At 42.7% G+C, this 24,965-nt stretch overlaps 2 protein-coding genes and 1 pseudogene across 4 annotated transcripts; 2 read left to right on the top strand and 1 right to left on the bottom strand.

Annotated features, from left to right (window-relative positions):
- The first annotated feature begins 2,209 nt into the window (after positions 1-2,209).
- On the top strand, positions 2,210-3,945 carry LOC143715556 (uncharacterized). 2 transcript variants are annotated; one of them, XM_077207356.1, is made up of 4 exons: positions 2,210-2,329; positions 2,605-2,709; positions 3,417-3,612; positions 3,759-3,939. In XM_077207356.1, exons 1-4 carry the CDS (start codon positions 2,271-2,273, stop codon positions 3,891-3,893), a joined length of 495 nt encoding a protein of 164 aa, XP_077063471.1. In that variant the 5' UTR covers positions 2,210-2,270; the 3' UTR covers positions 3,894-3,939. The 2 variants fall into 2 exon arrangements, 1 of the variants encoding a protein (XP_077063471.1); XR_013195813.1 differs by lacking the exon at positions 2,210-2,329 and having other exon boundaries at positions 2,621-2,709; positions 3,836-3,945.
- A 5,601-nt stretch (positions 3,946-9,546) lies between these two features.
- Positions 9,547-10,321, top strand: LOC143715555 (uncharacterized). The gene is made up of 2 exons (XM_077207355.1): positions 9,547-9,682; positions 9,929-10,321. Exons 1-2 carry the CDS (start codon positions 9,547-9,549, stop codon positions 10,192-10,194), a joined length of 402 nt encoding a protein of 133 aa, XP_077063470.1. The 3' UTR covers positions 10,195-10,321.
- Positions 10,322-13,336: 3,015 nt separating this feature from the next.
- Positions 13,337-18,936, bottom strand: LOC143715554 (uncharacterized; annotated as a pseudogene). Its single transcript, XR_013195812.1, has 8 exons — positions 18,788-18,936; positions 17,528-17,661; positions 16,432-16,596; positions 14,931-14,992; positions 14,483-14,550; positions 14,154-14,197; positions 13,626-13,692; positions 13,337-13,460 (listed from the first exon to the last, which is right to left on the bottom strand). The product of XR_013195812.1 is annotated as an uncharacterized LOC143715554 (transcript).
- Between the last annotated feature and the right edge of the window lie 6,029 nt (positions 18,937-24,965).

Raw genomic sequence — 24,965 nt, 5'->3', positions numbered from 1 at the left:
AAGTGGAACCTCTTCGTCAACTGGTGCTCTTCTCACCGAGAAGACCCCCGGAGATGTTCGATTAGTGTCGTGCTTTCCTTCCTTCAAGATAGGCTGGAGCGAGGGCTGTCTCCCTCCACCCTGAAAGTCTATGTTGCCGCTATTGCCGCACACCATGACCCGGTCGAAGGTAAGTCTGTTGGAAGGCACGACCTGATCATCAGGTTCCTGAGAGGAGCGAGGAGACTGAATCCTCCTCGCCCTCCTCTCGTTCCCTCTTGGGACCTCTCAGTGGTTCTAACTGCCCTGCGGAGTGCTCCCTTTAAGCCTTTGCAATCAGTGGAGCTTAAGTTCCTGTCTATGAAGACAGCGCTCCTGGTTGCATTGGCCTCCATCAAAAGGGTGGGGAACTTGCATGCATTCTCCGTTGACGAAGCGTGCCTGGAATTTGGGCCGGCTTACTCTCACGTGATCCTGAGACCCCGGCCTGGATATGTGCCCAAGGTTCCTACCACTCCCTTCCGGGACCAGGTGGTGAACCTGCAAGCGCTGCCCCCGGAGGAGGCAGACCCAGCCTTTGCACTGCTCTGTCCAGTACGCGCCCTCTGCGCCTATGTAGACAGGACGCAGTGTTTCAGGACATCAGACCAGCTCTTTGTCTGTTATGGTGGGAAGCTGAAGGGAAAGGCTCTCTCCAAGCAAAGGTTGTCTCACTGGATAGTGGACGCCATTGCCTTGGCATACCAGCAGCAAGGTCGACCGTGCCCCCTTGGTGTGACTGCCCACTCCACCCGGAGTGTGGCATCCTCTTGGGCTCTAGCGCATGGCGCCTCGCTAACAGACATCTGCAGAGCTGCAGGCTGGGCGACACCTAACACATTCGCCAGATTCTACAATCTCCGAGTGGAGCCAGTGTCCTCTCATGTACTCGCTTCAACCAGCTAGTACTGGACCCGCTCAGGTGTCTTCGCTTGCTCGCCATTCCACTCCACGGACTGGATACGTGCGATATTCTCCTCAGGTGAGCTTCCCCGAAAAGCCCTGAGTTCCTCCAGCACTCCTGACGTTGGCGCCAGTGTCTATTGCCTGTGCGTCGGCTAGGTGCCTCCCGTGTGCATGGTCCCTCCCCTGAGCGACCCCCACATGTGTATTTCCACTGTAAGCCTCCCGAGCATGTGTCTTTCCCTTGGCAAGCCACCTTGCCACCCCTGGGGTTGAAATATTCCACCTGCGGCTGGACACCCCAGTGTTCTCCATGTCTCCTTCGGGTCACATGTGTATTATCTAAGTCCCCCCCTCTGGGTTGGCAGTAATTGCATATTTCCCCTGAACTTGGGATATGCTCCCCAGTGTACCTTGGTATTCCTGTGCTAAATAGGAGTCCTTCGTCCGTGCCAGTCTCACGACAGGGATCTCAGATTTACGCAGGGCACTGGAAGACAGCTGAGAAGGTGGCGTGATTAGACTGGTAACCCCATTCGTCGTCATCCGACGTAAGTCGGAGTGACAACGAAAGGGAACGTCTCGGTTACGTATGTAACCCTCGTTCCCTGAGTAGGGAACGGAGACGTTACGTCTGCCTGCCACTTTCCGCTGTACCGCGGGGATCGCCTGAGCTCAGTCTTGGCTCCTCAGCGAAGAAACATATCTGCCTGTTGCCGGCGTCCTCCTTTTATACCCACGAGGTGGGGCGGAGTTACGTCATGCAAATTCCGCAGACCCATGGCATTTCTTTGCCATTGGCTCGTTTTGTAATACTCGAAGTCGATAGGTGTTCTAAGCGAAACCCCATTCGTCGTCATCCGACGTAACGTCTCCGTTCCCTACTCAGGGAACGAGGGTTACATACGTAACCGAGACGTTTGGAAGAGTGAGTAAAAATTTGAAGCTGAAAGACAAATGCATTCGTTATTATTATAAGTAGCTGTAAGGCTGGACAGTATGGCAAAAAGGGTGTTCAAGTCCAATTCAAATATACCCACATATGAAGTCAAGGTCCACAAGTGGCTGTAATATTTCAGGTTACTGAAATTAACTGAACTGAAGACCATATTAGACAGAATTGCCAATTGCATCCTTTCTTGGGTTTAAAAAGGTACATTGACAAAACATAAATGGGGTGACCTTGTAGTTCATTGTCATTTAAAGCTGTTCTATAAATTGTTTTTCAGACTGGCAAAGTGAATGCAGATGCTTTTTAGAGGAGCTTTCTGCAATATGTGTACTGCAACTCTGAAGAAGACCAACTTCTGGAAAAGCAGCCATTTGTCTGTCCAGCCTGTAGCCCTGAAATGGTGGCCGTTTCAGTGGATGGCAACAGAAAACTCCACAGGTTCCAGAAAGCAAACCAGTGAGTTTTGTGTACACATTTAAAAACAGCCAATGTAGTTTATGTATGTACTTGCTATTTACATTATCATAATAATATAGTTCTCATTTTGTTATTTAAAATTAAGCTGTTGATAATGTAGCTGTTGAATATAATATCCATGTTTTTTTTTTGGTTTTTTAAAGTGTCACATAAATACAATTTATATTATGTAATTATTATGTATATAATAATATTATTATTATGTTAAACTTCTTAACATATACAGTGGTTATCCAGAATACATTTTGTTGTAGGATTGAAGAGCCAGGGTTCTGTGATGGAATGTTTTTGTCCCAAGACTCTGAGGTGTCCAGTTTTGTTGAGGAAGTCCAGGGGGCTGTCACGAGTGTAAGTTTTCAGTCAGGCTGAGCAGTGGGTATCTCTGGCTTATTTTATAACTAATTGGAAGTAAAGTTGGAAACACTGTAGCCTTATTAGGTGTTCAGATGAGCGAATCTTTGATCAGGTGTTAAGATGGCAATGGCAGGTTGCTGAGGTTAGCAATGCAATCGAACTTTCACAAAGAGTGAAGTTGCACGGCTGGATGAAAAAAAATACAACTAGATTCTAATCCAGAGAGCACAGTATATCTATAGTATTGGTTTCCGCACATACAGTAGGTCTGACACAATTTCTGACAAAGTTAGACTATTGCAATTGTCCTCCTGCATGCTAAATGGCAAATAATTTCAATTGGTTTGTTATACTCCAGGGAGTTGCAGATGGAAGATGGGTCAGGCAATCAAAGACAAAATCTAATCAAACTGTTATTGTTTGAGCATGCAGCCTTGCTATTTAACTTTTTACTTTGGTAGACGGCAGGAAGAGCGATGTGTGGGGAATCCCACTGGCCAGCAGCAAGAGATACATCAAAGCAGGCCAACAAGTTGGATGAAGAAGGTGTAGAAATTGCTGTGTGCAGGCATGGATTCCTCCTCAAAGGCTGGCATTGATCTTGATAAATTGCAATGGAAAATTTTGTAGATGAAACATCTGAAGCCTATTCTTCAGTGTGCAATGTGCTCTCTACTTATTTCTTTTTTCCAAAAGGTCTGAATATGTATAGAGGACAAATCTTTGCATATCCAAAGTTTCTCCAAAAAGAGTTCCAGGGTGCTGCATTTTTGGCCATGGATGTGACCTGCCGTTATGTCCCATACCTGGAGAAGGTGTCAGAGGCCCTGACTCATCTTCAACCTCTCCAGAAAATGAGACATTGCTTGTCCGTGATGGATGCCAAAGCCCACAATACAAAATGCGAGGTGATGCTTTTAACTACTTTTACATTTCAGAGTGATGTAGTCAACAATTAAAGTAAAGTACCACAATGAATGATGTTGTGACCCAAACAACAACCCAGGAGTGTGTTTTGAGTTGTACATGAGGCCCTATGTGCTGTCCTCTACAGCTGGTGACCTTGGGATATGCATCAATATTGATCACCCTGTTGTCCACCCTGTTTAACAAGTCCACTGCCTCCTGTAGATTCTGTGGAATGCAAGGAACCAGGAAGGTGTCGGGACCAATCTTGGTGAAGAAGTAGAGCAAGTCAATAGTTTTCTCTCCAGATGTGCCCTGACCACAAAGTATATGTCCAAGTCAGGTTCCCTTTCAGGAACGTCGAGCTGCGTGAAACGCTGCGGGAACGCCTCTTGCGTTGTGCGTCATGAAGCACGTATGGAATCAGCCCAATGGCGAGACGGAACGTCACGAGTGACGTCATCGACCAGGAAACTATAAAGCACACCCCTGAACACAATGGCGACAGCTTCTGTTGTCTTCAGCAAGCGCTCTGTGTGTGAATCTGTCCCTGTGTTTTTGTCTGTTCTTAGTGATTGCTAGGCAGGACTTTTTCACTTAAAAAAACTATATATATATATATATATATATATATATATATATATATATATATATATATATTCACATATATCAGTATGACGAGCGAGCAGCAATACAGAAAGTGTGTTCCCCCTGTACTCGTTTTCTCACGGTTGGGGATACACACGATCTGTGTGTTGTTTGTTTGGGAGTGCAGCATGCCCAGTCAGCTCTCGACGGGGCTGATTGTGAGCATTGCGAGTGTTTTCCATTAAGAATGCTCCGCTCCCGCCGATCACTCTTCGAGGAGAGTGGTTCGGTTCGCGCTGGTGTCGAGGTCGTGGAAGAGAACCTCCTCTTATCGTGTGTTTAGCCCCCAGACTTCCACATATTCTAATATATCGGGGGCTAGGTTATATGGTTATGGGGCGATGCCCAAGGCGGAGGAGACTCTAGCTAGCCATCTTTCTGCTGAGTCTTCCTCGTCTCTTAAGGCACCAGCTTTACCCACCAAGCCTCTCAGAAATACTTCGTATCTGGTGGGTAAGGCTTATTCGGCGGCTGGTCAGGCTTCGGCGTGTCTGCACACAATGTCAATATTGCAGGCATACCAAGCCGATCTTTTAAAAGATATGAGTGAGAGTGAGGAGGTCAGCACTGACGTGGTTCGAGAACTGCGTCAGGCTGCAGATTTATCTCTGCGTGCCACCAGGGAATCGGCTAAACTAATGGGCCGTTCTATGGCAGCCCGCCTGTCGCCTGCCCGCATTGCTTCGATTCTCTCATCTGTAAAAAGAGTAAAGCTAGGCCAGTTGCTCACTGTAAAGCAGTTCCAGAGACTGCTGGGTCTGATGGCAGCAGCGTCCAGTGTTATACCCTGCGGCCTGCTGTACATGAAACCATTACAGTGGTGGCTCAGGACCAAGGGGTTCTCCCCGATCAAAGTTACACGGAGTTGTCTCCGTGCTCTGGTCATGTGGAGGGATCCTTGGTTTCTGTCCCAGGGACCTGTGTTGGGAGCTCTTTGTCGTCGTGTAACGCTAACGACAGATGCTTCCCTCACAGGCTGGGGGGCGATCATGAGTGGTCGCCCAGCCCAGGGTCTGTGGCAGGACCATCATCGATTTTGGCATATAAATTGTCTAGAGATGTTGGCAGTGTTTCAGGCTCTGAAGCACTTCCTGCCAGATCTGAGAGGTCATCATGTTCTTGTCCGGTCCGACAACAAATCGGTGGTCTCTTACATAAACCATCAGGGGGGTCTGCGCTCTCGCCCGTTATACAATCTGGCTCGCCGGATCCTTCTATGGTCCCAGGGGAAGCTTCTCTCATTGAGGGCGATTTATCTCCCGGGGTATTTAAATCAGGGAGCGGACATCCTGTCGAGGCAGGGGCCGAGGCCCGGGGAATGGAGACTCCACCCCGAGGTGGTGGAGCTCCTTTGGATGCAGTATGGTCGTGCCGAGGTAGACCTATTTGCGTCCAGGGAGACATCACACTGTCCACTGTGGTTTTCTCTCAGTCATCCAGCCCCGCTGGGGTTGGACGCTATGGTGCAGGCGTGGCCGAGGTCACGCCTGTACGCCTTTCCCCCGATTGCTCTGCTCCCAGGAGTTCTGGAGAGGGTTCGCCGGGAAGGGGTCAGTCTATTATTGGTAGCCCCGTTTTGGCCGGCCCAAGTATGGTTCACGGACCTAGTGTCTCTTATAGACGGCTCTCCTCTGGAGATTCCGATCAGGAGGGACCTTCTCTCTCAGGCGAGCGGGTTGATACTTCACCCCCGCCCAGAGTTGTGGAAGCTATGGGCTTGGCCTCTGAGGGGGCCCAGCTCGTAGGGGCTGGTCTCTCAACCGAGGTTGTTGCGACCATCCTTCATTCCAGAGCTCCTTCCACGAGGAGGTTATATGCCTTGAAGTGGAGGCTCTTCACTTCTTGGTGTGGAGAACACCTGTTGGACCCAGTTAACTGCCCAGTGGGTGCAGTGCTGGAGTTCCTGCAGGAGCGTTTCTCCTCAGGGCTATCCCCCTCCACACTAAAGGTGTATGTGGCGTCACTTGCTGCTTACCATGCCCCTTTCAGTGGAGTCTCTCTGGGGAGACACCCATTTATAACTCGCTTTCTTCGTGGTACTTTGAGGCTGAGGCCTGTAGTCCGCACGAGGGTGCCAGCATGGGACTTAGCTATCGCCCTAGAAGGTCTTTCCCTAGCACCCTTGAGCCTATTGAAGAAGTTGCTGATAAGTTTATTACTTTGAAGACTATTTTTCTCCTTGCCATTTCTTCTCTTAAGAGAATCTGAGATATTCAGGCTCTCTCGGTTGCTCCTTCGTGTTTGGAGTTTTCAACTGGGATGGTGAAGGCTTTTCTCCACCCCAGGCCAGGTTATGTCCCTAAGGTTCCTACCAATGTGCCCAGACCTATAGTTCTGCAGGCCTTCTGTCCTCCTCCTTTTACATCATCTGATCAGGAAAAACTTAATCTGCTCTGCCCTGTTCGGGCTTTAGATGATTACGTCCACAGAGCTGCCTTGTGAAAAAAATCAGAACAGCTGTTCGTTTGTTTTGGACCACCTAAGAAGGGGTCCCCAGTGTCTAAGCAGAGGATGAGCAAGTGGGTGGTTGAGGCCATCTTACTTGCCTACGAGTCGGTTGGTCAGCCTTCACCTTTGGCTGTCCGAGCTCACTCTACCAGGAGTATGGCGGCTTCCAAAGCCTTATTGTCAGGAGTCTCCCTCCAGGACGTTTGTGATGCGGCAGGCTGGTCCTCACCGCATACTTTCGTCAGGTTTTATGACCTAGACCTCAGCTCCACCCCTGGGGCGCAGGTGCTTTCGGCTGAATTTAATCTTTGATTAACACAGTCGGTCACTTGCTCTTATGGCGACGTGGGTATTAGCGTTCCTGCAGCGTTTCACACAGCTCGACGTTCCTGAAAGGGAACGTCCCGGGTTACGTATGTAACCCTAGTTCCCTGAAGGAACGAGACGCGTCGTGTCGTTGCCATACTCCCGGCATTCCCTTGATCGACTTGCTTCAGACTTTTTCCAGAAGCTGTCGCCATTGTGTTCAGGGGTGTGCTTTATAGTTTCCTGGTCGATGACGTAACTCGTGACGTTCCGTCTCGCCATTGGGCTGATTCCATACGTGCTTCATGACGCACAACGCAAGAGGCGATCCCGCAGCGTTTCACGCAGCGTCTCGTTCCTTCAGGGAACTAGGGTTACATACGTAACCCGGGACGTTTGTAAGCTTCTTTGCCCCCTGCTCCCCTGCAAATATACACAATAACAGTTTACAATTTATTGTGATTTTTCTATTGTTCTTTACAGTAAGAACTGATATGCTTACTGTCCATGCTATTGGGTGAAATCAACGTAAAGAGAATGGCCTCCACATTCCCTTGTCTTCCAGATTCAAAAAGGTATGTTCACGTATTGAAAAAGAATGGACTACTTTAAACTGTTAAATTTGAACTTAAAGTCCACCCAAAATGCATCACTTCAGCTATGTATATGTAGTCGAATATGTCATTATATTAAATCAGGCAGGAACATATACTTTTTGGTATTTTATGAAATGACAGTGTGTTGTGTGTTGCTGTTTTGCAGACAGTAGAAAACACCCTAGATGCAACAGAGAGCCTGAAAAAGATGCAGGACCAGTTGCACTGCAGTGATGACATGCTAAAGCAGTGGGTTGTTGATATCAAGCAGTGGGCCAGTATGGGTAAGGGCAATATTGTTTTATACATAAACACTGTTGGAGTAATTTGGTTGTAATGCAAGTAGCTGTAGCTTAATGTTAAATTATAATGTGGGGATGGACACTATTTGCAAGTCATAAGTCTTCAATTAGTATTTTGAGTTAAATAAAGTAAACATCTTAGCAATGAAAACAGAATGATTGGTGCATGTTCATGCAAATCAGACCAAAATGGAACAATATTATTTGAGGTAGGAAATGACAGACCAAGCACAATGTGCAAGTAAAGCCCAATTTATACTTCTTCGTCGAATTCCCTCCGTAGCTACGTCGTTGGCGGTGTAGCGCGCATACCCTTTGGCGTACCCTGATGTCCACCTCTCCAAAAATGTAACAACGCGTCAATTCTACGTGGACGCAAGCGCTGTGATTGGTCTGCTAGAACCCCTTCCTCGGATTTCACATGCTCCCTCTCCATGTGTAATTGTGCGTCAATGCAGACAACGACGCAGAAGTATAAATGAAAACCAACGCGTAGTCTGTAGCATAGAGGCTCCTGCGTAGGTCCGACGCAGAAGTATAAATCAGCCTTAAGGCTCCATGTTAGCAGCATTCATGCATGCTCCGCTTGTAGTTCTGATATTTTCAAAAGGCACTTGTTGGTTCTCATCCTTGGTGGAAGTATCTTAGCTTCTCATTGGAAACAGAAACTAGATCTGTAGAAATTTATGAACCTAAGGATTTCACTTTTTTTCTTAATCCGCAAGAGCACCACATGTTACTTCTGTCAGTTCAGAGGATATCGTTTTTTTTTTTCATCTTTGAAAGTTTGGCCTATTGGTGGAGCTATAATAAAGGTCATGGAGTCACCAAATTCTATGTGTGGAATGGATAGGGGACATAATCCCCCATCAATGACTTTCATAAAGAAAGACTGTGGACTATGAACTCTCATAATCACAGACTCTTGAAAAGTGATGATAAAAAAGATATCACACAGATTAGATACATTTGTCTCTTGGCTTATGTTGCTTGGTCCCTAATAATTGTTGTCCTAAATTGTGTCTGTTGCTGCTGTACTATTTGCAATTAAAAAAACTTAGGTGTTTGAAACATTTCTCTTTCTTCTTAACTTGAATTTAGGAAATGCAGCAGCCAGTTCTGTTGATGCTCGTTGTTTGCAGATCTCCATCGAAGCACTCTGTGTGAGCATTTGTCAGAAGAAGCACTACCTTTATAGACAGAATGGTATGTATTAGAAAATGTTAGTGATGCAGATGGAAGTTATATTGTTTCTGTTCATTAAATGATATGGCAGCTCTTTTGTAATACCATTGTTTTTGCTCTTATTACAGATCGCAACAAAAGGCGTCAGAAGATTACTCAGAAGATTGCCCAAGAAAAGAAGCGCTTGCTAGATGAGATACAACTAACAACCTGATGGTGATCCTGTGTACACACACTCAGTTGTGCAGAAACTCTCCAACAAAGCTGAAGAGAGCATGATCTGGCCTTGCCAGGAACAGAACACAGGTCCTGTATTAATATTTAACTTTGTGTTTATTTAAAGTGTATCATCGTCAAATTAGTTTATTAATGTATGATGTTTTCATTCCTTCAGATGGTATAGACATTCTCGCCAAGAAGAAGCTTTTTGTCCAACTTTTTGTCCAAACTAATGCTGGTCTCACGGCTGACAGAAGAAAAGCAGATCCTTGTGAAGGAGATGATGCAGCACTGTCAGTACCTTAAGGACTCTGTTGCAAAGGTCCAGACACAGATAGCCACCATTTCAGATTGCATAAAAACAGGAAGTAAGTGTAAATCAAACTATATGGCTTTATACACTTTAAAAGTCATAGGTCAAACTATTTTCAAGTGAAAAGCAATCATGCTAGTATCAAGAACTAAGGATACATGGCGTTCAAAGATTATTTTATCCAATTATTATTTTCCAATTTGACTTTGTATTTAACATTTGTTCTAACATAAAAAAGCTCTCTCTGATAAAATGTTTAGTGTGACTTTAATTCCTTTACTCTTCATGTGTGGACTTATAGGCTATCCCAATGGATTCACAGAGGAGGCGTCCAAGGGCCTCATCAGTCTACTTCAGAGAAGACTGCATAACCTCAGACTCAAGCAGCAGACTGTTGCATGCATATACAGAGGCATTCTCGAACCAACTCCTAGGCTGGTGGACGAAAATGAAGGGGAAATGGAGGAAATGGACTGGCAACATGACCTCAGCTCTGAGGATGATGATGATGATGATGATGATGATGAGGAAGATAATGATGCTGAGGTGGGGACTCAAGTCACTTGACTTGGGACTCACAATCCCTTTTGCTTCGACTTGTACTTTGATGACTTGAAAAGGTTTCTAAAGTCTTGACAAAAGATCCTGTTTTTGTAAGTGAGTTAGATTGAAAGTGACTCCTCAGTTGTTTGTTCCTGCAGGTTGCTCTCAGATTATATATATATATTTTTTTTTTACTGGAATTGTAATAATCATGGTTATGTTTGCAACTGATAATGTCTGTAAATATTTGCTGATACCTGTACATATGTGTATGGAAACAGAAATACAAATTTGATTTGTCATCAGACTATTGAGTTGACTTTGTCTCATCACACATCATCCCTTACAAAAACAGCGAACTGGGAGTTTTATAACTAGTGCAGTTATAACAACCTTGAGCTGAACACGCTCAAAACAGTGGAGATGATCGTGGACTTCAGGAGGAACAGCCCAGCACTCCCCCACCAGGGCCGGCCCGAGGCATAAGCGAACTAAGCGGCTGCTTGGGGCCCCTTGGCCACCAGGGGGCCCCCCAATCGAGTCGAAAAATCAAAAAAAAATTTTTAGATGGCTTAAACAAGTGACATAAATGAATGAATTAATATGAATGAATGAATGAATAATTAAAAACAAGTAAATTCTGATTTCATGATCAATATACCTGCCTACAACGGCTGCTGGGTTTGCCAGCGTTTAAGTCTTGCGCATAATCTAGGCATAGACAATTCGTGCGCAACTGTGCATAGTCACGGTAATGTTAAGCCATGTCACAAAAAGGACGTATCCCTCTGGTGCCGAAAATAGAAAGACAAAAATGACAGAGGGGACAAAAAGAGCAAGATAAAAGTATGTTTGCATGATTATTTACGGTGTGCTTGCGCATAATCTAGACACCTCGCGCGTGCATAGACAATTCGTGCGCAACTGTGCATAGTCTCGGTAATGTTAAGCCATGTCACAAAAAGGACGTATCACTCTGGTGCCGAAAATAGAAAGACAAAAATGACAGAGGGGGGGACAAAAAGAGCAAGATAAAAGTATGTTTGCATGATTATTTACGGTGTGTTTTGTGCAGCAATTGACCCATTCCTATCTACGGCAAGCCCCGAGGGGAAAAATACATTGCATACACACACATATACAACGAGCGCCAGTACATGATTACCGGTATTATAGTAACAGGCTTTGTTGGATTCTGTCATGTACAATCCAACAAAGTCTGTTACAATAATAATCAAAAAAAAAGAGATTTTGAGGACAGTTACACTGTATTGAAACAGTTGAGAAATAATCATATTTTTACAGTTTTCAACAATAATTGTCATTGTTGAAACCTTGCTCTTATTATGTTTCTGATTTCTCAGTTTTGTCATTATTTTAGCTTTATTTTTGTTTTGAGACAGTTTCTTTTAAGAAGTTTCAGAGAGTTAGTAAAAGAGTAAAGTAAAAGTTAAAACTTTTTTATTTAAGTAGGCTATCTATTTTTTATTAAGTATTTATTTTGTATCAATAAGACATAACCTCACTGTATTAATTTATAATGTATCATTATTGCGTGGTATTTGTGTCAATAATCGTCAAGCACAGGTGACTCCGCGTAGTGGGAGGGGGCCCCAAAATCAAATTCTGCTTAGGGCCCCCAAAAGGCTCGGGCCGGCTCTGGAGGTTGAACAGCTGGCTGTCTGGTGCAGTTACAACAACCTTGAGGTGAACACGCTCAAAACAGTGGAGATTATCGTGGACTTCAGGAGGAACAGCCCAGCACTCCCCCCACTCACCATCATGAACAGCACTGTGAAAGCAGTGGAGTCATTCAGGTTCCTGGGCACTTCCATCTCTCAGGACCTGAAGTGGGACAATCACATTGACTCCATTGTGAGAAAAGCCCAGCAGAGACTGTACTTCCTTCGCCAGCTGAGGAAGTTCAACCTGCCACAGGAGCTGCTGATTCAGTTCTACTCAGCCGTCATCGTGTCTGTCTTATGCACTTCCATCACTGTCGGGTTTGGTTCAGCTACCAAATCAGACATCAGGAGCTGGCTATATACCTTGCGTACTACAAGGATTAAAAAATGTTACCCTTATGGAACAAAAATATATGGGAATATACTGCAAAATATAATAATATATTACATAATATCTTTCATATACATATGCGAAACTAGTGCTTATGTTTGTCATTATGTGACCCTGGATGACAAAACCAGTAATTTTTGAAATTGAGATTTATACATATGAAATCTGAATAAATAAGCTTTCCATTGATGTATGGTTTGTTAGGATAGGACAATATTTGGCCAAGATACAACTATTTGAATATTTGGAATCTGAGGGTGCAAAAAATCGAAACATTGCGAAAATCGCCTTTAAAGTTGTCCATTTATGTCCGCGATTGTGCTGCATTTACTCACAAAAATAAATGTTTTATACATTTATGGTAGGAAATTGACAAAATATTTTCATGGAACATGATCTTTACTTAATATCCTAATTATTTTTGGCATAAAAGAAAATTTGATAATTTTGACCCATACATTGTATTGTTGGCTATTCCCACAAATATACCCATGCTACTTAAGACTGGTTTTGTGATCCAGGGTCACTTATATGCATTGACCATGTAAGGCTATATATTGATACATATTAAATAGTTATAAATGAAGACAAAAATAGAATTAAATGTAATTTTCACAAAGTGTTATCCTTTGTGTACATATAGTACACATACCTGTTCCCATGAATGTGAATGTAGCATATTATACACACACCATATATACACCCATTCACGGAATGAGTTACAATCAGTGGCTACAACAGACTTCTAATTCCCAGCATGCTTTGCCTCTAAGTTAAAAGAGTGAATGTTAAAAATAAGTGTTATTTCGTATGTTTTGCTCAATATGAATATAGGGGGGTATCTATTTGTGTAATGTTCTATTATTTTGGTATTTAAAAGTTGTTGGGGTTACTTTTGTACATGTAGGCATGCTTGTGCTTTATTTACTAGCTTGAATATATGGGGCCAGAATGAGATGAAAATGAAACTTTGTCATAGGACAAAATGAAAGATATTTATACACCCTCAAATACTCCAGTAACAATGTCAATTCCATGTTTTCAGAGAGGGAGAAACAATAACAAAACCTGAAACAGAACTTTTGTGAAATGCCAGACAATGCAAACTAGTTTTTCTGAGTAAGGTTGTGAAAAGGCAAAATGCACAATACAACGATTGGCCTTTTGGATGATGGAAATATTGGATGAGATGAGGTCCTTCCCAACACCCAGCCCTAATGAACAAATAATGAAACAGATTTACAAACAAATACTATTTAATTCACAACATACATGTAATCAATGCAATACAACTTTATTGATGTCCACATGGCCCAGTTTAATGGACACAACATTTGTTTCTTTGCACCATCAATGTGACAACAGTATTTTTAGCAGACCATCCTTTATGACACAGTCATTCCGATGTTCTCCTGCGGTTCCCAAGATGGGGGCCAGGCCTTTTGGCTGAAAGAAATGGCAAAATAAAACATACAGAAATTATGTATTTCATTTCTGAAATAGGTTAAATATAAGGATAGCCTCTGACATGGTTTATAAACTCTGTTAGGCTTCTACATACTTCCCTGACAGAATGGGTTGGAGAAAGCAGAAGAGAATGTATAAACATCCAAATTATATTATTGTCACTTTATAATGACATTTTTAAACTGTACATGTATGTTGTAGTTGTGTAGCTTAATCTCTCTGTAGGCAAAAACAGATGCCACATGTGGAGAGGTCTTAGTTCATCCGAATTAAGCAGCCCATCTGACTTCAAAAAAAGAAATGTAACACTGGTCCAGCTGCTTATTACATAAACTTAAATAACTCCAAATTCATGGTAAATCAGACAGGCTTCTTAATAAGGGTTAACTGCCCCTTTAAGGACAACTCATAAGTCAGTTAAACAAGAAAGCGGATGTTACCATGACGGACACGGGAGCCAATGGACCAGGACTTCTTTACAGCCCTTGGGAAGAGGGTAAAAGACAAACCAAAGTCATACTTTTATTTCATAATTAAATATTTCATTTTCCTCCCAGCCTCTAAAAATCAATCGCCATAATTACCAAAACAAAGTTTTGGTTTAATATTTAGAACGCTCTAACAGCAAATTATTTAACATGTTAACTACTTTTTATTTAGACTTTTCTGACAAAAGGCAACAATTTCAGCACTATTTTCCTGGTGTAGTACAGTATCAATTTAGCACCTGCAGTTAGTCGTGCAGAATGTTCTCCGAAAAGCTGCTCACCTTTTTTTCACGTGTCTTGGACACATATTGCACTGGGAAAATGTCCAATGTGCTGTGATACTGGCAAGCTGTAAAGAAAAATGAACAAATTAAGTAGGTACAAACCATTGCAATGTAACCGAACCGTATAAACCCACAGAAAGGGAATTGTATGCATTTCTCTTGAAATATAAGACCAGAAGTAAATGGACATCATAATTTCCCTGGATTACTCCGAAGCCCCAAAAACTCCAATGTAAAATGAGTCAATTGGGCAAGTAAAATACATTTTCAACTAATATTACGTTAATAGTTTTACATTTGTTATCAGGCCTGTAATGTACTAAACTAGCAATAAGAAGATTTTATATGGTGGGCCAAAAAGCTATTAGATTAGGATTAGTTAAGAGTTTATGACGTATTATTTAATTAATTTTGAATTAAAAATACTTCATAGCATTTTTCCTACCATCATCATTGTTTTGGCTTCTTTTATTTTTCCTTTTAGCTGAAATTTTGAAAGCTGACTTTCTGTATAGAGAAACAAAAAACATGTGTAAATTGCAATAGAGGTGTGTGGTGTCTGCCTTGCAAACCAGGTTAATACTTGCGAGTACACCGCAATGCAGGACAATCTGTTGACACTTTCTCTGATGACTTATGGCATTGCATTATGGCAGACCGGATGCCAAACTGCTGCCATACAAATAACTCCACGTTATAAGAAAAAGTAGAAAAAGAGCAACTTGTGAAATACCATCTGACATCTTAGTCTAGTGTGGTGTGCTACTTCTTTTTGTACATGGGCACATTCTTTACTGTATCTCATATTCTACATTGTCAAGATTGGCCTCAATGCTCTGCCTCTTCTATTCTGTATTGACACTTACATGTTTGCTGCTACTACTTTCTTCTTCACTTCAAACTCTTTTTCCCCCATTTCCTCTGCCTGTTCTCTCTGCTTGTCTGTCTCCATCAGTCCCAGCTCTTCGAAGTCTTCCTGTCACTCCATCTCTCGTCTCTCCACTTGGTCTTCCTGTACCTCTATCTCTCCTCTCTCACTCTCTACTCTGTTTTCCTGCCTCTATCTCCATCTCCATCTCCTGCATGTCTCTCCTTTCAGTCTCTCCCATTTCACGTTGCCCCCCATGTCCTCTCTGGTCTTCATCATCTATTTCTCTTTCTGCCTCATATTCTCCTCTCTTGCTGCCCCACCTCCTGTCTTTCAAGATCACATGCTGTGATAAAAAATAAAACAAGACATTTAAAGGGTTAGTTCACCCAAAAATGAAAATGATGTCATTAATGACTCACCCTCATGTCGCTCCAAGCCCGTAAGACCTCCGCTCATCTTCAGAACACAGTTTAAGATATTTTAGATTTAGTCCGAGAGCTTTCTGTCCCTCCATTGAAAATGAATGAACGGTATACTGTCCTTGTCCAGAAAGGAAATAAAGACATCATCAAAGTAGTCCATGTGACATCAGTGGGTTAGTTAGAATGTTTTGAAGCATCAGAAATACATTTTGGTCCAAAAATAACAAAAACTAGGACTTTATTCAGCATTGTATTGTCTTCCGGTTCTGTTGGGGATCCGCGTTCAGTGACGCTGCTGACGTAAGACGCTGCTGACGTTTGTCTGGTGCGCCCGAGCTTCGTTTACAGTCTGAGGGAGACGCACGCTGGAAACAAAACAATCTTCACAAACATGTCTAAGGATTTCCACACAGAGGAAGACTTGCATTTTTTTGCCCAGCCATATATATTTGAACCCGAATACACGGACGCACCAGATACACGTCAGCAGCGTCTTACGTCATCATCGTCACTGTGGACTCGTGAACGCGGATCCCCAACAGAACCGGATTTATCTGTACTGACAATAAAACTGATCCAACTGGATAGGTACACAATACAGGATCAATCTTAATAGAGAGTCATGAATGTACTGATGTTGTGATGTGACCTACCTTCTAACAAACCTTCAAATAGGCACAATATCTTCTCCAGGACCGCATGTGCTACCACTGGCAGCCACTGGGGCACTGGAGCTGGGACATCCACTTTTTGTTTTGTGGTCTGTACTTTCCCCACAGCAGGAGGGGAAAGTACCCAAGGACCTTCAATTTCTCCACCTTAACATAGAAAAACAATAAGCAAACAAACACAGATTTCTAAGACAGGGTTACAAAGGCTAGAAAGACGTTGTTATTATTATTGTAAACTTACACGCTGTCTTTAAAAAAGTTAGTATGTGTTTTTGTAAGGGTGAATGTCCTTTCTGGAGTAACTGAGGCATATGCAAATGTATCTTTTCCTGTAAGAAATCAAACTTTGTCTTTAAAAGATTCTGTACTGCCCCTGCATCAGCAAGTGACTTAACCTAATCTACTGCATGACCACACTGAAAAAAAATAAAAAAATAAATCAAATTTTTACAGGAAATAGATGATTTGTCCTGTAGTTGCTGATGGAATGATAGTTAGATCCACTCATTCGTGTGTGTGCTGTTGTTAGCTAATTGTTAACTGCAAGAGATTTACATTTTATAGAGAATGTTTCACAAAAATCATCTTGGGACTACCTGTAAAACAACTGTTTTTTGTAAAACACTTATGAATTAGGATATTTTTAACAGTTTTTGTTTGGCAAACGCTTCTGCCAGTCATTGACCATTTCTTTTTTAACGATCTTTAACCAATATTTTCATTAATGGTAAACATTTGGGACACTGTGCTGCAATGCATTTCACAGTTGTTTTTTACAGTGCAGTAAACCAAAAGAAAAACCTCTTAGTGTAAAGTGGCCTTGGATACTGGGGCTGAATGAATACAAGTTGTAGGCAAGGCTAAATTCTGTGTATTGTTTTAATATTTGTACATGGACTAGCTCATTATTATCTGAAATATTGCAAATGCAGTTGAGTTGATGACATCATGACATAACTGCATGACATTATCATAGTTGCTGCTTCCTTGCTTAATGTAAATACAATTCTATATTTCTGTAATGTTGACAGGAACCTTGAAATGCCTGACCAAAAGAGAATGACAAAATGTTTATTACCAGCAGGGCACTGTTGTCAAAAATCTTTGCCTGATTGCGGGACTTTTTTACTTTTTTTGCCCATTCTTTGGCTCTGGTCCGGAACCCTTTCATACGGGCGTCTGCCTGGACTTCATGTCCAGCAGCTTCCCACACTGAGTAAGGGAGAGAGACAGGAGAGAGTGGTATGACTCACGGGAATAAAAAAATAAAAACAAATCTAAACTGTGGTCCATTTGATCAAGCATTGCTGATTTTCTAGCCCTCTATTTACAAAGGGCTAAATAATAACTTGGATACCAGGTTTATGCAATTCATTGATCAGACAGATTATATATGCAGCTGAGTCAATGCACCGGCATTTAAATAATATTAAAGGCATAATGCTAAAACCTAGTAAGATATGTATCCATATTTTAATGGAAAATACAAATGTCCATTATCTGACTTAAAGGGATAGTTAACCCAAAAAATTACAATTTTTTGATTGTTTACTCACCTTCAAGTTGTTCCAAACCTGTATGAGTTTCTTTCTTCTGCGCAACACAAATGAAGATATTTTAAAGAACGTTGGTAATCAAACAGTTGAAGCACCCGTTGACTTCCATTGTATTTTTTATTTTTTTCCTACAATGGAAGTCAATGGGTGCTTCAACTGTCTGGAGACCAGCATTCTTTAAAATATCTTCTTTTGTGTAGAGCAGAAGAAAAAAAAAACTCATACAGGTTTAGAAACAACTTGAAGGTGAGTATCCTAAATTATGATTTTTTTTTTTTTTTTTGGGTGAACTATCCCCGTAAGGTTGTCATTATTGTATGCACTAGTGGAGATGTTTCCATTTTCTTAAAATCTGGATAATCTAAAAGAACTGAGTGACCACAGTTGAGATTCACCACGATACAAAGTACTGTCTGTAATACACAGATTCAATATCAAATTTGTAGCCTTGTAAGCGGATGTTATTTAAAAGCACCAATAGTCAAAAAATTCAATAACAACAGGTACCTTTCCATCAGTTGGGAAATGTAACATTTTGAAAAATACCTACTGTGATGCAAATTTGTTAGAGAACAAAACTTTTTTCTGTATTTTGTATGATGAACTGAATGTCTCCACTGCAAACTCCTGTTTTATTGTCACTCTATTGCATGGACAACAAATACTGAGATATGTAATGCCAATAAAGTGTATTTTAATTTTGACTTAATGAGTCTGGCTTTAATGCATGATAATGGGGGTTAGCAGTTAGACAGTTCAATAGTCTATAATACATTATTTACCTTGGTGCATCTTCTATTGGCGCAATTTATCTTTTCCAGCCAATGGGTGCACTGTCGAAGAGTTGATCCACCTGGCATTTTCACTACAAACAAAACAAAAATAAATTATAATTATCAACATGCCACGTAACAAAATATTTAATTCTGTGGGAGGACCTGATGTGAACATATCGTATGCCTTTCCAATGTCACTATGAAGATAAAAAAAAATGACATAATGACATAAATTTGTCTTTATGTCCAACATGGATAAATTGTGTTGGACCTAGGGATGGGTGCACATCAGACAAACTGCATATTAACTTAAGTAATCCAATTGATGTTAATGATATTGAACTGCAAGGTAAAGTAAGTGTGTGATATCAAAATAAGTATGGGTAGAAGTTTACAGAACACACATTATAGGGTAATATCACAAAGTAACTTATTTTATGGTAATGACAAGTAACTTTTGTAATATTAATGTGTACATGTTTGGTAAAAATTTGGGTTACACTTTATTTCGATAGTCCACTTTAGACATTCAACTAACTACAAGTAATGTTGCAGCTACATGTCAACTAACTGTCATTAGAGTATTAGTAGGCTGTCTGCTTAATATCTACTAACACTTTATTTTTTTGGTCCCCCAAAATATATTCAACTGACTATAAGTAACTTAACAACTACAAGTCAACTTATTCTACTAACCCGAACCCTAACACCTGACCCTAACCTAACAGTTTACTGACAGTCTACTACAGTCTACTAATACTCTAATGACAGTTAGTTGACATGTAGTTAAAAAGTTACTTATAGTTAGTAGAATGTCTAAAGTGACTATCGAAATAAAGTGTAAACCAAAATTTTTAATTATTAGCATTATGACAGTACTACATCAATGTAGGAATTGTGCACTCATTGAATAATTACTATGTAATACTTTGGAAGCATTGGCTTACTACGAGTCCTTTCCTTCTCTAATTAATGGAACTTCCGTATTCTTGAGGACAGATGAGGTTGTGTGACAGTACTGTTACCCAATAACTATTGTGAAATAATGGGAATGACACAATGGGAACGGCAGAATAGTCCGGCTTGATACCTTAATATTGTTTTGTTTTTAGACTAATCTAAATCGTGCTCAATTTTCCTTTAGGTAAAATGCACTATATGTGATGCCATTAGAAATCAAATATCCCGGGAATTGAAGCCTAATCCAACCCTACTGTATCATGCCTCTGCAAGCAACTAGTAATGTCTGCCTGAATTATATACCAACGGCCTGTTATTTTATCAGATGTGATCACAAGTGTCTTAGAGCGTTGTTAAACTCACCTTTTAATGTCGTTTTGCCTGCATTTGAGGGTTGCTTTGGTCAAACTCACCTCTGAATGCCGTTTTACCTGCAGTTGAGTGTTGTTAAATTCACTGCTGCGTTGCTAAACTCACCGCTGAATGATCACGTGCGTTGTTAAACTCACCGCTGAACCCGCGACACCTTTGCGGGGACTTTGATATCAGATTGTGAGGGGTTTTAAATATCAAAAACCAGTTGGAGGGCCAGGTAAAAATTATCTGGGTGCCGCCATTTGACTCGCGCTGACATAGATAATATTTTGTAGCCCAATGAGAAAAAAGGGAGTAAATAATTAAAACAAAATGAACAGCATTAGCTACTACGTGTAAAAAGAAACCTGCTATGGATGTTTTATGTTCAGGACAAACGTAATAGCACTGTAATAGATTGGCTATATTAGGTTAAGGACCATTGAATAGCACTGCTTATATTAGGTTAAAGACCAACGTAATATCACTGCTTATATGTTGGCATGTAACGTAATTGCGATTTGAAAAAAAGTTTCCTCAGAACGTATTTCATGTGATACAGGGTTGAACCTTCCACATGCCCTAGGGGCACCGGAGACCAATCTCGCATCGTTGTTCACGAGAACAACAGGCCGTGATCAGAATGGAAATAGAAGAATCTGAAAAGAAAACCGAACATAATAAACAAATAAGGCAGAAATACGTTTCTTAGGAGTCAGGAGCCAAGCATTCTGTGATATACGGTCTAGCTGGATTGAGCAGAGCGAGTAATTTACATGAACTCTGTTAGAGGGCAGGGTGATGAATATGGGTTGCTGAAGGGCAAAGGTTGTCTGAAGCCTGAAGACTAAAGCACGAATGCCCGTAGCTGTTGTATTGCAGTGGCCAGAATGTGAGCGACCTTAATCATGCAATTAGAAACTTTGTTCGACCGAGCTTGTTAGCACATACAACATATACGTTTTGCAATCTCTTCGAACCCGAAAGGATGTTAACAGCCGCTATAGGGTCATTTCTGTGAAGTGCGGATGAACGAAGCCTGAACAGGCTTGGTTAATCATCTAACCGCTAAATCTTAATCTTATTAAGTTTAGTACGATACTTACCTGAAGTAAGGTGATGGCATACCGATAAGATACTACCTCAATCACACTTGATATTCTGTTGTTGACTTTTGAGCGTAGAATCCACTCCTGTTAATTCTACTGTGTTAAGCATGTTTTGGCTAAGTATATGACCTGTGACCTGAGCATCCTTAGTCTGCCTTCTCTGTACATTTAATACCAAATACATATTACATAAATATTTCTATAACACATATCAATGGATTAAATTAGTCGCCAGCAAAATTTGTGTTAGGGCGATTATACCGTATTTCTGTTATTGTAGAACTTAAACTTAAGTATTAAGATATTGATGATATGATAATATATATATATATATATATATATATATATATATATATATATATATATATATATATATATATTAGAGGTGGGCATAGATTAATTTTTTAAATCTAGATTAATCTCACTGGAATCTTGGAATTATTCTAGATTAATCTAGATTAAAATGGCTCATTTAAATTCGGCCGAAGGCATTCAGAATATGTGTGCTACCCAAATAATGACTAAAAGTAAGTCTTTGAGAATAGTTCGCCTCGCATAGGGATGTGAATTTCTGCCAAAAATGTCATTCGACAATAGAGGAGCAAAAGTCGAATATCGGTCAAAATAAATAAAAAATAAAATAAATAAATAAAACGCACAATTACAATGACAGAAAGGGGCCAATTTCATCTTTAGCGATTTGTCATCAAACAAACTGTTTATTAATTGAACAAGTAACATGTTTTCGTCGTTTTTTTTTTTTTTTAACATAGTAGGCTATTGGAAGAAGAAAAAAACAATAAGCACCGCGTAGCCCGTTTTTGAATCGCCAAACCAGATGCTTAGATCAAAAAATAATGTCATATGTCATAATGATTTTATGTGAACCTGCCTTTACCGGCAATAGCCTCCTCCTTTTTAAACAAATTAGTTTCAATCAATGTAAACTATTCGTGTGACTAACTATGCCCCTGCGCAATACACACACATGTACTCATTTCATAAACTGTACACAATCAAGCTGTGTCGGGCAAGCTGTGTCGGCGCTACACACAATGGCCATCCTGCAGATCTTCCAGGCCGACCTTCTCCGAAAAATGGACGAGGAAGGCGTGGGATCGATCAGCGTTGCGGATTTAAGGAGCGCTACAGACCTGGCTCTTCGCGCCGCTAAATCTGCTGCACAGGCCGTTGGGCGGAACATGGCCTCTCTCACCGTGGCTGAGAGACACCTATGGCTAACGCTGTCTGAAATGACGGATTCGGAGCGCTCTGTGTTTCTCGACGCGCCCATTTCGCCAGTGGGCCTCTTCGGATCTGCCGTCAAAGATTTCGCGGACAGATTCCAGGAGGTTCAGAAGACATCGCAGGCTATGAAGCACTTCCTCCCGAAGCGCTCTAGCTCCGCAGCAGGTCGCTCGAAACAGCCGTCTGCCCGCAGCTCACAGCCACAGCCTGCACCACCCGCCGCCGCTTCTCAGCGCCGCCAGGCCCGAGAACAGAGACCGCGCTCTCGCTCTGCTGGACGCCGCCCCCCTCAGCGCGGGCCCCGGCCGAGGATTGAGATCAAGCCCGAGGTCTCAAAGCCTTCCTAGCCATCCTAGGAAAGCGACGGTGTTCAAATCTCGCTGCGGCCGGATTTTCACCGAAACATTTCGCTCGTCCAGTTCCATGCGATGTGACTGTTCCAGTGTATTTAGCAGTCAACAACTCGGTTCATTTGCCCGCTTGCCTGCACACAACAGCCGTTTTTACGGCTACCCAGATAAATCCAATAAAGAGTGTATTTTCTGGTGTCCCGGCCATAGCCGATGGTGTTATGAGTGTTGTAAGAATGCCCACGTCACAGTGCCCATTCCCACACACAGACACAGCCCGCCACAGTTCAGGGCTAGCACAAATAAAATCGACTCATGTCGATTGTGCAAACGTAGTGAATGTGCCCACGACACAGTGCCCACAAACACTACACAGTGCGTGTCCCACGGTTTCTGTAAAAACGAAACCAACACATATTCAGTCAGCGCAAGCCGACGGTGTTTTCAGTGCAGTAAATGTGCCCGCTGTCCCGCGCCCACATTCACTCACAGACACGCTGAACCCTACGGGGCTTGTCCCGCTCGTTCTCTCTCCACAATGTGTCATAGAGAAATTCATAGCTATTCACGCGAATGCATGGGCAATGCTTCCCGGGGTATCAGAATGGGTGTTGAACACTATAAAGAGAGGCTATTCGCTACAGTTCGCTCGACGTCCCCGCCGTTGCACGGCGCGTGTCGAAACCACGGTGGACAACGAAGTATCTCATCTACTTCGAACCGAAATAGCGAAACTACTGAGCAAAGGGGCCATAGAACCTTTATCTCAGGCTCAGAGCGAAGGGGGTGTATACAGCAGATATTTTCTGGTACCGAAAAAAGACGGGGGTCTCAGACCCATTCTAGATCTGCGACAATTGAACAAAGCGCTTCTGAAACGCAAGTTCAAAATGCTGACAACCAGCAAAATCCTCACGCACGTGCGCCAGGGAGACTGGTTCATGTCAATAGATCTGAAAGACGCCTATTTCCAAATACAGATTGCGTCACGTCACAGGCGATTCTTGAGATTCGCCTTCGAGGGCCAGGCATATCAATACACAGTCCTACCGTTCGGCCTGTCTCCAGCACCCCGTATATTCACGAAGTGCATGGACGCGGCTCTCGCACCCCTGAGACTTCAGGGCATGCGAGTTTTGAACTACTTGGACGACTGGTTGATTCTAGCTCGATCACGATCAGAGCTCATAGAACACAAGACCGCATTACTCGAGCATCTCGAGAATTTGGGTCTCACAGTCAATTGGGCGAAGAGTTCGCTGTCTCCCAGCCAGGAAATCTCCTTCCTGGGAACAGTGATGGACTCCCTGTCTATGACAGCACGTCTGTCGCCGGAGCGAGGACTGAACATTCAGCGCGCCGTGAAATCCTTCCGCCGCGGCTCTATAGTCCAGCTCAAACGGTTTCAGAAAATGCTGGGCCTTATGGCCTCAGCATCTTCAGTACTTCAGCTGGGCCTGCTTCGCATGCGCCCACTGCAGTTATGGCTGAAAGCACGAGTTCCGCCCGGGGCTTGGGCCGCTGGTCTGTTTCGCCTCAGGGTCGACAGGAAATGCGTCTCGGCTCTGAAACCTTGGAAAAAAGCCGACTGGTACCAGTCAGGCGTGAGTCTGGGGACTCCCTCGAGTGTGATGGTGGTGTCCACGGACGCCTCCACCTCGGGGTGGGGAGCACTGCTCGAGGGCAGACCGTTCTTTGGCCAGTGGTCAGAACGGGAGAAGCTCCTACACATAAACTGTCTAGAAATGCTGGCAGTAGACAACGCGCTAAGGCGTTTTTGTCCCCAGATAAAAGGCCGCCACGTCTTAGTCCGGTCGGACAACATGTCAGTGGTGGCATACATAAATCACCAGGGCGGCACCAGGTCCCGAAGCCTTTACAGGCTGACGAAACGCCTCCTGGGCTGGGCTCAGCACAACCTGCTTTCACTGAAAGCAGCGCATGTGCCTGGTCACCTGAATCTGGGACCAGACAGACTGTCCAGAAACAATGTCCCAGCAGGGGAATGGTCGCTGCACCCGCAGACGATCCAACTGCTGTGGGAGACATTCGGCAGAGCGCAGGTGGACCTGTTCGCGTCCCAGGAAAACGCTCACTGTCCGGACTTTTTCTCCAAGAGCAGGGACGCGCTGGCCCACGTATGGCCCCGACGCCCCCTCTATG

Source organism: Siphateles boraxobius, unplaced genomic scaffold, assembly GCF_051911475.1.
Source record: "Siphateles boraxobius isolate OS27281-9 unplaced genomic scaffold, OSU_SipBor_1 6, whole genome shotgun sequence".
Lineage (NCBI taxonomy): Eukaryota > Metazoa > Chordata > Actinopteri > Cypriniformes > Leuciscidae > Siphateles > Siphateles boraxobius.
Note: the sequence above shows the minus strand (reverse complement) of the source record. Positions and strands in the feature narration are given on the sequence as shown.

Coding starts and splice junctions, on each gene's coding strand:
- LOC143715556 (XM_077207356.1), top strand. CDS start 2,271: ATGGTGGCCGTTTCAGTGGATGGCAACAGAAAACTCCACAGGTTCCAG. Junction 2,330..2,604: donor AGGTTCCAGAAAGCAAACCA/GTGAGTTTTGTG, acceptor ATTTTGTTGTAG/GATTGAAGAGCCAGGGTTCT. Junction 2,710..3,416: donor GTCACGAGTGTAAGTTTTCA/GTCAGGCTGAGC, acceptor GAATATGTATAG/AGGACAAATCTTTGCATATC.
- LOC143715555 (XM_077207355.1), top strand. CDS start 9,547: ATGCTGGTCTCACGGCTGACAGAAGAAAAGCAGATCCTTGTGAAGGAG. Junction 9,683..9,928: donor AGATTGCATAAAAACAGGAA/GTAAGTGTAAAT, acceptor GTGGACTTATAG/GCTATCCCAATGGATTCACA.